The sequence below is a fragment of the Phacochoerus africanus genome, chromosome 1, assembly GCF_016906955.1.
Source record: "Phacochoerus africanus isolate WHEZ1 chromosome 1, ROS_Pafr_v1, whole genome shotgun sequence".
Classification (NCBI taxonomy): Eukaryota; Metazoa; Chordata; class Mammalia; order Artiodactyla; family Suidae; genus Phacochoerus; species Phacochoerus africanus.
Genome location: NC_062544.1, coordinates 239,468,682 through 239,483,251, shown reverse-complemented (window position 1 = coordinate 239,483,251; position 14,570 = coordinate 239,468,682). Strand labels below are relative to the sequence as shown.

Below are 14,570 nucleotides of genomic sequence, written 5' to 3'. Positions count from 1 at the left end.
CAAAAAAATACCACTACACACCAAAATCCAGAACACTGATAACACTGAATACTGTCAAGGATATGGAGCGACAGGAATTCTCATTCATTGCTTGTGGAGATACAAAATGGTACAGCAGAGTTCCCGTTGTGGCTCAGTGGTTAACGAATGCGACTAGGAACCATGAGGTTGAGGGTTCGGTCCCTGCCCTTGCTCAGTGGGTTAAGGATCCAGCGTTGCCGTGATCTGTGGTGTAGGTTGCAGACAAGGCTCGGATGCCACATTGCTGTGGCTCTGGCATAGGCTGGCGGCTACAGCTCCGATTCGACCCTAGCCTGGGAACCTCCATATGCCGTGGGAGCGGCCCTAGCACACAGTTATAGGAAGGGATTAGCATACTTAAAAAACAGGGCAACCACAAGCCAAAACCAAACATTGCATTTGCAAAAAATGAAAAAAAAATCACTCAAGCAGATAATAACCAGAGACCATCCAACCAAAAAAAGAAAGGAAGAATTGAGAACCATAGAATCAACTGGAACACGAGGTTCAAAATGGCAATATATAATCACCTATCAATTATCACCTTAAATGTCAATGGACTGAATACTCCAATCAAAACACAGAGAGTGGCTGAGTGGATAAAAAGGCAAAAACCTTCAATATGCTGCCTACAAGAAACTCACCTTAGGACAAAGGACACATAGAGATTGAAATTGAAGGAGTGGGAAAAAATATCTCACGCCAATAGACATGACAGGAAAGCAGGAGTTGCAATACTCGTATCAGACAAAATAGACTTTAAAACAAAAGACGTAAAGACAGACAAAGAAAGACACTATTTAATGATTAAAGGATCCATCCAAGGAGAGGATGTTACTATCGTCAACATATATGCCCCAAATACAGGAGCACCCAGATGCATACAACATATATTAACAGACATAAAGGGAGAAATTGAGGGGAATACAATCATAGTAGGAGACATTAATACCCCACTCACATCAGTGAACAGATCCTCTAGACAGAAAACCAATAAAGCAAAAAAGATCCTAAAGGAAACAATAGAAAAGTTAGACTTAATTGATATCTTCAGGACACTACACCCAAAAAAATCAGAATACACATTCTTCTCAAATGCACATGGAACATTCTCAAGAATCAACCACATACTGGGACACAAAGCTAACCTCCAAAAATTTAGGAGCATAGGAGTTATCTCAAGTATCTTCTCTGAACACAACACCATGAAATTAGAAATCAACCATGGGAAAATAAATGAGAAAAAACCTACTACATGGAGGCTAAAGAACATGCTACTAAAAAACCAATGGGTCAATGAGGAAATCAAGAAGGAAATTAAAAAATACTTTGAAACAAATGATAATGAAGACAAAACCTCTCAAAATCTATGGGATGCTGCAAAAGCAGTGCTCAGAGGGAAATTTGTAGCAACACAGGCCTTTCTCAAAAAAGAAGAAAGATCCCAAATTGACAACTTAACCCTCACCTAAACGAATTAGAAAAAGAAGAACTAAAAAGACCTAAAGTCAGCAGAAGGAAGGAAATCAATAAAATAAAGATTCAAAAAAAATAGAGAAAATTAATAAAACCAAGAGCTGGTTCTTTGAAAAGGTAAACAAAATTGACAAACCCCTGGCCAAACTCACTAAAAAGAGAAGAGAAAGAACTCAAACAAAATTATAAATGAAAAAGGAGAAATCACAATGGATACTGCAGAAATACAAAAAACCATAAGAGAATACTATGAACAACTATATGCCAACAAATTTGACAATCTGGAAGAAATGGACAATTTTCTAGAATCTTATAGCCCACCAAAACTGAATCAAGAAGAAACAGACCAACTGAACAGACCGATCACTAGAAATGAAATTGAAGAGGTCATAAAAACTCTCCCTACAAATAAAAGTCCAGGACCAGATGGCTTCACAGGCGAATTCTATCAAACATATAAAGAGGATCTGGTGCCCATTCTCCTTAAACTCTTTCAAAAGGTTGAAGAAGAAGGACTACTCCCAAAGACATTCTATGATGCCACCATCACTCTAATTCCAAAACCAGACAGAGATACCACCAAAAAGGAAAACTATTAGCCAATATCTTTGATGAATATAGATGCAAAAGTTCTCAACAAAATCTTTGCAAACCGAATCCAACAACATATCAAAAAAATTATACACTATGCCCAGGTAGGGTTCATCCCAGGTTCACAAGGATGGTTCAACATATGCAAATCAATCAACGTCATCCACCATATTAACCAAAGAAAAGTCAAAAATCATATGATCATCTCAATAGACGCAGAAAAAGCATTTGACAAAGTCCAACATCCATTCATGATCAAGACCCTCGCCAAAGTGGGTATAGAGGGAACATTCCTGAACATAATCAAAGCCATTTATGATAAACCCACAGCAAATATAATCCTCAATGGGGAAAAACTGAAAGCCTTCTCACTCAAATCTGGAACAAGACAGGCATGCCCACTCTCACCACTGCTCTTCAACATCGTTTTGGAAGTCCTAGCCACAGCAATTAGACAAACAAAAGAAATAAAAGGCATCCATGTAGGAAGAGAAGAGATAAAACTGTCACTGTATGCAGATGACATGATATGATACATAGAAAACCCTAAGGACTCAACCCCAAAACTACTTGAACTGATTAATAAATTCAGCAAAGTAGCAGGATATAAGATTAACATTCAGAAGTCAGTTGCATTTCTGTATACCAGCAATGAAATATTAGAAAAGGAATACAAAAATACGATACCTTTTAAAATTGCACCTCACAAAATCAAATACCTCGGAATACACCTGACGAAGGAGGTAAAGAACCTATATGCCGAGAACTATAAAACTTTAATCAAAGAAATCAAAGAAGATGTAAAGAAATGGAAAGATAGTCCATGTTCCTGGATTGGAAAAATCAGTATTGTAAAAATGGCCATACTACCCTAAGCAATCTACAGATTCAATGCAATCCCTATCAAATTACCCACAACATTTTTCACAGAACTAGAACAAACAATCCAGAAATTTCTATGGAACAACAAAAGACCCAGAATCGCCAAAGCAATCCTGAGAAACAAAAACCAAGCAGGAGGCATAACTCTCTCAGACTTCAAGAAATACTACAAAGCCACAGTCCTCAAAACAGTGTGGTACTGGTATCAAAACAGACAGATCAATGGAACAGGATAGAGAACCCGGAAATAAACCCTGACACCTATGGTCAATCAATCTTTGACAAGGGAGGCAAGAACATAAAATGGGAAAAAGAAAGTCTATTCAGCAAGCTTTGCTGGGAAACCTGGACAGCTGCATGCAAAGCAATGAAACTAGAACACACCCTCACACCATGCACAAAAATAAACTCCAAATGGCTGTCAAACTTAAATATATGACAGGATACCATCAAACTCCTAGAAGAAAACATAGGTAAAACACTCTCTGACATCAACATCATGAATATTTTCTCAGGTCAGTCTCCCAAAGCAATAGAAATTAGAGCAAAAATAAACCCATGGGACCTCATCAAACTGAAAAGCTTTTGCACAGCAAAGGAAACCCAAAAGAAAACGAAAAGACAACTTTCAGAATGGGAGAAAATAGTTTCAAATGATGCAACCGACAAGGGCTTAATCTCTAGAATATGTAAGCAACTTATACAACCCAACAGTTAAAAAAAGCCAATCAATCAATGGAAAAATGGGCAAAAGACCTGAATAGACTGTTCTCCAAAGAAGATATACAGATGGCCGGGAAACACATGAGAAAATGCTCAACATCGCTGATCATAAGAGAAATGCAAATCAAAACCACCATGAGATACCACCTCACACCAGTCAGAATGGCCATCATTCATAAGTCCACAAATAACAAGTGCTGGAGGGGCTGTGGAGAAAAGGGAACCCTCCTACACTGTTGGTGGGAATGTAAACTGGTACAGCCACTATGGAGAACAGTTTGGAGATAACCTTAGAAATCTATACGTAGAACTTCCATATGACCCCACAATCCCACTCTTGGGCATCTATCCAGACAAAACTCTCCTTAAAAGAGACACATGCACCCGCATGTTCATTACAGCACTATTCACAATAGCCAAGACATGGAAACAACCCAAATGTCCATCGACAGATGACTAGGTTCGGAAGGTGTGGTATATATACACAATGGAATACTACTAAGCCATAAAAAAGAATGACATAATGCCATTTGCAGCAACATGGATGGAGCTAGAGACTCTCATACTGAGTGAAATGAGCCAGAAAGACAAAGACAAATACCATATGATATCACTTATAACTGGAATCTAATATCCAGCACAAATGAACATCTCCACAGAAAAGAAAATCATGGACTTGGAGAATAGACTTGTGGCTGCCTGACGGGAGAGGGAGGGAGTGGGGGGGATTGGGAGCTTGGACTTATCAGACACAACTTAGAATAGATTTACAAGGAGATCCTGCTGAGTAGCATTGAGAACTATGTCTAGATACTCATATTGCAACAGAACAAAGGCAGGGGGAATGTATACATGTAAGAATAACTTGATCCTGATGCTGTACAGCAGGAAAAGTTTTTTAAAAAAAATGGTACAGCCACTTTGGAAGACAGTATGGCAATTTCTTACAAAACAAAATATGTATTTTACTATACAATACATCAATCACACTTCCTGGTATTTACCTAAATGAGTTGAGAACTTACGTGCACACAAAAACCTGCACATGATTGTTTATAACATATTTATTTATAATTGCCAAAACTTGGAAGTAACCAAAAAGTCCTCCAATAAGTGAATGGATACATATAAGTGTGGTAAATCCAGACAACTAGATATTACTCAGCTCATTATTTTAAGAAGAAATGAGCTATTAAGACTTTAAAAGACATGGAGGAACTTTAAATGCACATCAGTGCATGAAAGAACCCAATCTGAAAAGATGACGTATTATATGATTCCAACTTAAGGACATTCTGGAAAAGCAAAACTATGAAATTTTTTTTAAAAATTCAGTTATTTCCAGGGGTTAGGGTAAAAGGAGGGATAAATAAGAAGAGCACAGATCGTTTTTAGGGCAGTGAAAATGTTCTGCATGATTTTAAGTAAATAGATACATGGTCATCATTCTTGTCCAATCCTATAATGCACAGCTCTGACAGTAAACTCTAGGACAAACTGTGGACTTTGGGTGCTAATGATGTGCCAGGGTAGGCACATCTGTTGTCACACTTCTACCACTGTGTGTGGGATGTTGATAGGAGGGGAGGCTGTGTGTACCACACCATCACCAGCATGATACACAGGATTCTGCTTCATATCCAAGGGCCATATGCAGCACGTACCTTCTTTCTCTCCCAGGTCCTTATTTATAATAGAGAAATGATAACTCCTACCTCATCTACTGCCCACCCTCCCTTCATAGGCATTTTGAAAAGTTATCTAATACACCTGGTGACATTGTATATTATCCAAGTTAAAAAACCACCTATTCTTATGAAATGCTATTTCATAAAAACTTAGCCTTATACTCCAACTCAGGCTACTTTGGTGAAGCTCATTCTTAATGCCTTTTTCTTGCTAATAGTGCATAATCCCAGGTTTTATCTCCATATCTGCTTTCTCACATGTGCCAACTTGGCCAATATTTTAGGCTGTTGTTATAAATTGGTAACAATTACTGAGCACTTGTTACTTGGCAAGCACTATGCTACACAGCCATACACATCATCTCTTTAGTCTTTTTTTTTTTTTGCAGTAAATTAAATAGCATGGAAATGGCATAAAGAATGTCAATCAGATTAACATGAAGAAATAAAATTAGATCCATACAACAGAATAATCAAATATAGATCCAATCATATCCTATCTTGACTTATGACAAAGGTCTTAAAGAAAAAATAAAAAGAATAACTTAACTGGTAAGAATAACAAAAATAATACACCCTCTGAAAATAAGTAAAATATAAAATGCATAAATTTTTTAAAAAACAATGTAACTATATAAATATGTGCTCACAATTTGTTACATCTTATTGATTCTTCAATATAGGCATTACACCATTCTAGGTGATGTGATAAACAAGACATTATAGACCTTACATTGTACCATAGAGAGAAATGGTTATTAATAATACAGTTGTAGAACTGTATTATTTAATTGTACAGTTGCATTATTTAATTATAATTATCATAAATTCTTTGATGGAGAGGAAATCAAAATCAGATCTAAAGAGAATTCAGCATTCCAAGAATGATGTCAAATGACCCCCTTCACAGTGGATTATGCACTTATTTACTATGAGATATATTTCTTCTCCAGAGATTCCTCGTTTGTGTATCAATTGTAGATTTTTGGCTTGCAGTTATTTTGAAGTTTTGATATGAGTCTATATGTATATGAGATTGTTTTAAGTTGTTGTTCTCTTAATTGCAAGTTCGTCTCCAGTGTCCTGCATTTGTATCCACCTCTTCTCATGATTTCTGATTTTAGTGGTATAATTGTGCGTGGATGATTTCGTATCTTTACTGTATATATACCTTTACTGGTGAGCCTTGTCATCTGTGGAATTTGTTTCCTCTTGCTGTGTTTTCTTTTCTGCCTAGAAAAGTTCCTTTAGTATTTGTTGTAAGGCTGGTTTAGTGTTGCTGAATTCTCTCAGCTTTTGCTTATCTGTGAAGCTTTTGATTTCTCCTTCAAATCTGAATGAGAGCCTTTCTGGGTAGAGTAATCTTGGTTGGAGGTTTTTTTCCTTTCATCATGTTAAATACACATGCCACTCCCTTCTGGCCTGCAGTTTCTGGTGAAAAATCTGCCGATAACCTTATTGTGTGTTACTTGTTTCTTTTCCCTAGCTGCTTTCAAGATTTTCTCTTTGTCTTTAATTTTGGTCAGTTTGATTAATATATGTCTCTTTGGTGTATTCCTCCTTGGATTTATTTTATATGGTACTTGCTGTGCTTCCTGGATTTGAGTGAGTGGTTCCTTTCCCATGTTAGGGAAGTTTTCGGCTATTATCTCTTGGAATATTTTTTCTGTCCCCTTCTCTCTCTCTCTTCTCCTTCTGGCACCCCTATAATACGGATGTTGGTGCTTTTCACGTTGTCCCAGAGTTCTCTGAGACTCTCTACATTTCTTTTCAATCTTTTTTCTCTTTTCTGTTCTGCATCCGTAATTTCCACTAATCTGTCCTCCACCTCACTTATTTGTTCTTCTGCCTCCTGTATTCTGCTGTTAGCTGCTTCTAATGAGTTTTTTATTTCAGTTATTGTATTTTGCATCTCTTCTTGCTTATGTTTTATATCTTGTATCTCTTTGCTCAGTGTTTCCTGTAAGTTATTCATCTTTGCTTCCAGTTTATTTCCAACATCTGGCATCAACAGTCTAAAGTCTTTTTCCTGGAGGCTGAGAATCTCCTGATCACTTAGCTGTTTTTCTGGGGTTTTTCCTTTCTCCCTCATCTGAGTTATAGTCCTCTGTCTTTTCATTTTTATAGGTTTTTGGTGTGGTGACCTTCTTACAGATAATAGAGTTTAGCCTCTCTTACTTCTGATGTCTGCCCCCCTGTGGCTGAAGTCTGTATGGGGGCTTGGTGTAGGCTTCCTGATGGGACTGATGCCTGCCCACTGGTAGGTGGAGCTGATTCTAATCCCTCTGGTGGGTGGGGCTTAGTCTCTGGATGGGATTAGAGACAGCTGTGTGCCTGAGGGGTCTTTAGGTAGCCTGTTTACTGAGGGGCGGGGCTGTGATCCCAACTGGATTGTTGTTTGCCCTGGGGCTTCTCAGCAGCTGACTGACAGGTGGGGCCACATTTTCCCAAAATGGCCACCTCCAGAGAAAGGCACGGCTGCCTAATAGTCCCGAGAGCTTTGCCTTCACTGTCCTTCCCTCACAACAAGCCATATTCACCCCTGTTTTCCCAGGATGTCCTCCTAGAACTGCAGTCAGGTTTGACCCAGATTCGTATGGAGACCTCGCTCTGCCCTGGGACCCAGTGCATGTGAAAGTCCGTGTGCACCTTTTAAGAATGGGGTCTCTGTTTCCCCCAGTCCTGTGGAGCTCCTGTGCACAAGCCCCACTGGCCTTCAATGCCAGATGCTCCAGGGGCTCTTTCTCCCAGTGCTGTATCCCCCACACATGAGGGTTTGATGTGGGGCTCAGAACTCTCACTCCTGTAGGTGAGTCTCTGTGAACCAAGTGGTTTTCAGTTGGTGGCGCTTCCCACCCGGGAGGTATAGGGTTGTTTATATTGCAAAATCGCCCCTCCTACCTCTTGATGTGCCCTCCTCTTTCTCTTCTTGAGTAGGCTATCTTTTTTAAGGTTTCTGGTCCATTTGAGTGGAGATTGCTCAGTCTTTAGTTGTGAATTTTGGTTTTTTTAGGAGAGAAGTTGAGCTCTAGTCCTTCTATTCTGCCATCTTAATCTGGAATCCCTAAGAACTCTTTGTCTAACTCTAGATCTTAAAGATTTTCTCCTCTTCCCCACCCCACACCTTGCAAAGTTGTTACAGTTTTACATTTTACATATAAGTCTGTGATAAATTTTGAGTTACTTTTTGGATAAGGTGTGAAAGTTAAGTAGGGTTTATCTTTTTGCCTATGGATTTTTTTCCTTTTTATTGAAAAGGCTATATTTCCTCCTTTGAATTGCTTTTACACTTTTGTCAAAAATCAGTTGGGCAGTAGTTTCCATCATGGCTCAGTGGTAACGAACCCAACTAGTAACCATGAGGATTCGGGTTCAGTCGCTGACCTCGCTCAGTGGGTTAAGGATCTGGCATTACTGTAGGCTGTGGTGTAAGTCACAGATTGGGCTCAGATCTCACATTGCTGTGGCTGTGATGTAGGCCAGCAGCTGCAGCTCCAATTAGACCCCTAGCCTGGGAACTTCCATATGCCATGGGTGCAGCCCTAAAAAGAAAATAAAAGAAAAAAAATCAATTGGACATATTTGTGTGGGTCTCTTTCTAGGTCTATATTTGATTCCATTCATCTATATGTTTCTACAACAATAACACACAGTCTGGATTACTGTAGCTATATAATGTCTTGAAATTGTATAGACTAATTCCTCCTACTTGATTATTCTTTTCTAAAATTGTCATAACTATTCTAGCTCCTTTGCTATTCTACATAAATGTTAGAATTATGTATACACAGAGAGAGAGAGAGAGAACATGCTGGGATTTTAATAGAAATTATGTTAAACCTGCATATCAATTTGGGGAGAGCTGGCATCTTTACTATGATTAGTCTTCCAGGCCATGAACACAGTATGTTTCTCCACTTATTTAGATCTTTTTTAATTTATTTCTTGAGTGTTTTATACTCTTCAGCTTGCGAGTACTATACATGTTTTGTTAAATTTATACCCAAATATTTCAGTGTTTTTTCAGTGATTATAAATGGCATTGTATCTTTTAATGTCCATATGTTCATTGCTAATGTATAGAAAAAAAACTGATATCTGCATGTTTATCTTTTATTCTGAAACTTAGTTAAACTCACTTATTAGTTCTAGCAAGATTTTTGTTTCTTTGGGTTTTTTTTTTAAGACTCCTTGGGATTTTCTATATAAGCAATAATGTCATCTGCAAATAGAGGCAGTTTGATTTCTTCTTTTATAATGTATATGCCTTTTATTTCCTATTCTATTTTATTTTATTATTTTATTTTTGCTTTTTAGGGCTACACCCATGGCACGTGGAAGTTCCCAGGCTAGGGGTCAAATCAGAGCTATAGCTGCTGGCCTATACCACAGCCACAGCAACACCAGATCCAAGCTGTGTCTGCGACCTACACCACAGCTCATGGCAATATTGGATCCTTAACCCATTGAACAAGGCCAGGGATCAAACCCACATCCTCATGGTTACTAGTTGTGTTCCTTACCACCGAGACCCAGTGGGAACTCCTTTTTCCTTTTCTTGCCTTATTGTACTGGTTAAAAGTTCTATCCCTATGTTGAATAATACTGACCAATGCTGACGTCCTTGCCTTGTTCCCAATCAGGGTGAAACCATTCAGTCTTTCATTATTAAATATAATGTTTGCTATAGTTTTTTTGTTTGTTTTGTTTATTAGGTTTTTAACACACACTATTCATCAATTTCAATTCTTTTAAGTGTGTTGATGTTTTATGTGCTAGGATATGATCTATCTTGGCACATTTTCCATAACACTTGAAAGGAATATGTATTCTGCTGTTTTGAGTGGAATGTTCTACAAGTGTTAATCAGATTCTCTTGGTTAAAAGTGTCACTCAGTTATTCCATATCCCCACTGATTTTCTGTTTAGTCATTTTCTAATTTTTCAAGTGTACTGTTAAAGTTTGCAACTTAATTGTAGGTTTGTCTGTCTATTCTTTCATTTTCCTCAGTTTTTGCTTCTATATTTTATAGCTTTGCTATTTGATGCATACTCATTTAGAATTGCTAACAGATTCACTCTTTTTTTATTATATGATGTACTTTTGCTGACAATAATCTTTACTCTGTATATCAGTATAACCACTCCTGCTCTTTTTTCATCAATGTTTATATGTTACACTTTATCCATTATTTTGCTTTCAGCTATATTGTATATTTGAGGTCAGTTTGTTGTAAGTAGCATACAGTTAGGTCATATTTTTCAATCCGCTTTGTCACTCTCTTGTCTTTAAATCAATGTGTTTAGATCATTTATATTAATATAATTATTGGTACATTAGAGTTCAAATTTGCCATTTTATTTTGTCTTTTCTGTTTATTTGCTGTTTTTATTTCTCTTTCCTGCCTTCCTGTGGGTTACTTGAGCATTTTTAGAATTCTATTTTGATTTGTCTTAGTATTTTTGAGTGTATCTCTGGGTATAACTTTTTCAGTGGTTGCTAAAATATTAGTGTGGGTGATAGCCTCATTAGCACTGGGAAGTATGTAAAGTCCTGATTATCCAGTAGGCTTCTTCTGACACTACCCTAGTGGAGAAGGAGAGATGCCCTTCATTACTACCAGGAAGAAGTGGAAAATCCAGGCTCACAGTGTGGTCTCCATTGATACTACAGTGGTGGTGATGGTGATGGGAGGAGAGAACAGGGGTTTGTTACCACCTTGCAGGGATGAAAATCTCTTCAGGGGTTCAGTCCCTACTTTATCACCTTTGACACCACTCTAATGGGAGGTGGACGAGGAGTTGGGGTGCCTCAGTACAACCTGACAAAAGTGGATGTCTAGGTTCCCCACTCAGCCTTTGCTAGTATAAGCAGAGCCAAAATTTTTCTGTTGTGTTTGTCTGGAATCAGGTAGTTATTGTCTAAAAGTTTCAGTCTTGCTAGGCTGTCCTTTTCCTGGTCATTTTGTTAAGTAGAACAGACACTTGTTGGGGTCTTTTTGTCTTTTCCCACTTGCATTTTCAAGTTACTAGCTTCTTTAGCTCCAAGTCTGAGATAATGAGTCAAAAAGAAACCCTACCGTAATGTTCCTTGGGCCCCAAAGTCCATAGCAGGTCTTCTCCTCTCTACCTTTCTATGTTTGTTTTACATATAGTTTTGAGGAATTTTCAGCTGTACTTCACAGGAAAAATAGGAGAAAATATGACTGCTATTACTGTCTTTTCAGAAGCAGAAGTTCTATAAATACTTTCAATGCCAACTTAATCACTCATTTTAAAAGCCCTGTTAATCTCCTACCTGCTACTACTTCATTTGGTAGAGTCCTTTTTTTTTAATGCTATACAGTGATTACTGTTTATGTTAATCAGGGTTATCCAGAAAAACAGAACCAATAGGAGAATAGATATTTATTTAATATCAATATGTAAATCTCTCTCTCTGTATATGTTTATGTATTTGTGTGTGTGTGTGTGTGTAGGAATTGGCTCACTGTATTATGGAAGTTGTTAAGTTCCAAAATCTGCAGGATGTATCAATAAGCTGCAGACCTCAGAGAACTGTTTAGTTCCAGTTCTAGACAGATGGCTTGAGAACCAGAGAGCTGATAGTGTAGTTACAGCTTGAAGTCTGGCAGAGTCTAGGTCCAGGAAGAGCCAATGTTTCAGTCAAATCCAAAGGCAGAAAAAATCATCTTACTCAGGGGGGTCATACTTTTAGTTTGATTCTACCCTTCATCTGATTGGATGAGTCCCACCTGCATTAGGGAGGGGAATCTGTTCTATTCAGCTTATCCATTCAAATATTAATTTCATCCAAAAATACCTTCATAGAAACATCCAAAATAATGTTTTGCCAGATATCTGGGCACCCTGTGGCCCAATCAAGTTGACACATAAAATTAACATTAGAGTGTGCAAGCATTTAAAAGCTCAGGACTACCAAACTGGTTAATTTGTACCTAAATATGAATTCTGACCAACATTACAAACAAATTCATTTTTTGTGCTGACCTAGAGATATACAGAGAAACTCAAAGGGAGTGGGTGAGTAAAGCCTTTCCAAGATTCAAAAATGTGTTTAAAGAGAACAGCCACTAAAATCTGGAAGGCATTATGGGAAATAAGAAACCTACAGTTGCCATGTTTCTTTAAAAGAGCTTTATAAACAAGTAAAAAAAAAAAAAAACTATTACAAATTTTATTTTTCCTAATTCTTACAGTAAGAATTTGTCTTTCCTAGTGTTTGGAGATTTTATAAATTCAAAATAAAAATTTCTCATGATCTATAATCAGTTTGTCACACACTGTTATCACTCACCCTGGGGCCAACATGCAGGTGTCCAGAGCTGGCTGGTGCTCAGTACAGGCAATATCACTTGAGAGGAAGATTTTGGACTCAAATAGATCCAAGTTCCCAAGTGTGTGACATGGACATATTACATTACCCTCTAAGCAGCAACTTTCTTATCTGAAAATGAGTTTAATATCTCCTCAGTAAGAGTGTTCAGTAACTAAACATTCTCAAATGTTAGAGGTGAATAATCTTCAGTTTGCTGGTTTATAAATAACACTGCTATCTTGGTGCTTAAACCCCTATCTTCATTTTGGGTCATTTCCTTATATTCAGCTTCTTAGAGGTGAAATTAATAAGTCAAGGGATAGGAGTTCCTGTCATGGCTCAGCAGTTAACAAACTCGACTAGGATCCATGAGGATGCAGGTTTGATCCCTGGCCTCGCTCAATGGGTTAAGGATCTGGCATTGCCGTGAGCTGTGGTGTAGGTTGCAGATGTGGCTTGGATCTGGCGTTGCTGTGGCTGTTGCATAGGCCAAGAGCTATAGCTCTGATTCGACCCCTAGCCTGGGAACCTCCAAATGCCGTGGGTGTGGCCCTAAAAAAAGACTAAATAAATAATAAAAAATAAGTCAAGGGATATAATCTTCTGAAAAGGTGATATCAAAATTACACTAGCAATAGAAGAAAGAAAGAGAGTGGTGCTTTTCTTATTTTTGAAATTTGTGTTTCCTAGAAGCATCAGATGGTGAAGGAGGAGGAGACACAGAAATGATGCAGCAGGAGACAGTTCCAGTTCCTGCCCTGTCAAAGAAAACCAAACAGGTGACAGTCACTGAGCCTCTTCTACCACCCTCCCACCCCCCGCCAGCATTCCTGTGCTCTAATAGCTATCGTTGCTGGGATTTAAGTAAAGCTTTTACCTTCTCTACCTTTGAAAGAGCCATGCTTCATTAATTACAAACCGGAAAGGTCTGTTTTCCCCCTAATGTATTTTTTACAACATAAATATATTTTACAATAATTACACCATAAGGGTTGCCATTGTGATTCAGTGGTAAGGAACCCAACTAATATCCATGTGGTGTGGGACCTGGATTTGATTCCTGGCCTCACTCAGTGGGTTAAGGATCTGGTGTTGCCATGAGCAGTGTGGTGTAGGTCGCAGATGCAACTTGGATCACAGACATGGCTTGGGTCCTGGGTTGCTGTGGCTGTGGTATAGGCTGGCAGCTATAGCTCAGATTTGACCCCTAGCCTGGGAACTTCCATATGCCACAGGTGTGGCCCTAAAAAGACAAAATAATAATAGTAATAATGATATCATGGATTCTTGTGTCACATTTTTACTAATGACCTAGTCTTGTTCTTTTGGGTACCATGCCTAGAAGGCAAATAGCATAAAAGCACACCAATACATGATTACAGCGCCAAGCCATGCTGTGAGCAGACTCCCAGGGCTTCATATCTAGCTAGCATCATGGTCTGTTTTGTAAATTCTTACTGCGGATGTGCTACCTTTGTATTACCACAAGTGGCCATTTGATAAACTTTGCTTCCTGGACTTATGACCTTTTATTGCTTTTTTAATCTTCTTACTGTCCACTCACATCCATTTGCAGCTTTTTCACATTATGTGTCCCTTAAACCTGATTGGTAACCATATATGATGCTTACAGGACTGTCTACTGTTAGTCTAAAGTTACCATCTTCCATATAGTAACAATTCGTGGTCTTACTCTTGTGAGTGGCCTTAAACTCATTCACTAGCGGGTGACTCTACCCAATGTCTGTGACCAGGCACAGGGTAATTGTGCAAAGCAGTTTAGCATTGTGGTTACCTATAAGACATGAAACATGGGGCACATTAAACCCTGTGCCTCAGTCTCCTTATTG

At 38.3% G+C, this 14,570-nt stretch overlaps 1 protein-coding gene across 3 annotated transcripts in view; it reads left to right on the top strand.

Moving 5' to 3' along the window:
• The window catches only part of CMSS1 (cms1 ribosomal small subunit homolog), a 395,641-nt gene that overhangs the window by 335,011 nt on the left and 46,060 nt on the right, over nucleotides 1-14,570 (top strand). For all 3 annotated transcript variants that reach the window (XM_047793841.1, XM_047793848.1, XM_047793860.1), the window contains one exon: nucleotides 13,411-13,499. In XM_047793841.1, coding sequence (XP_047649797.1) covers nucleotides 13,411-13,499 — 89 coding nt within the window. The remainder of the gene's footprint in view (nucleotides 1-13,410; nucleotides 13,500-14,570) is intronic.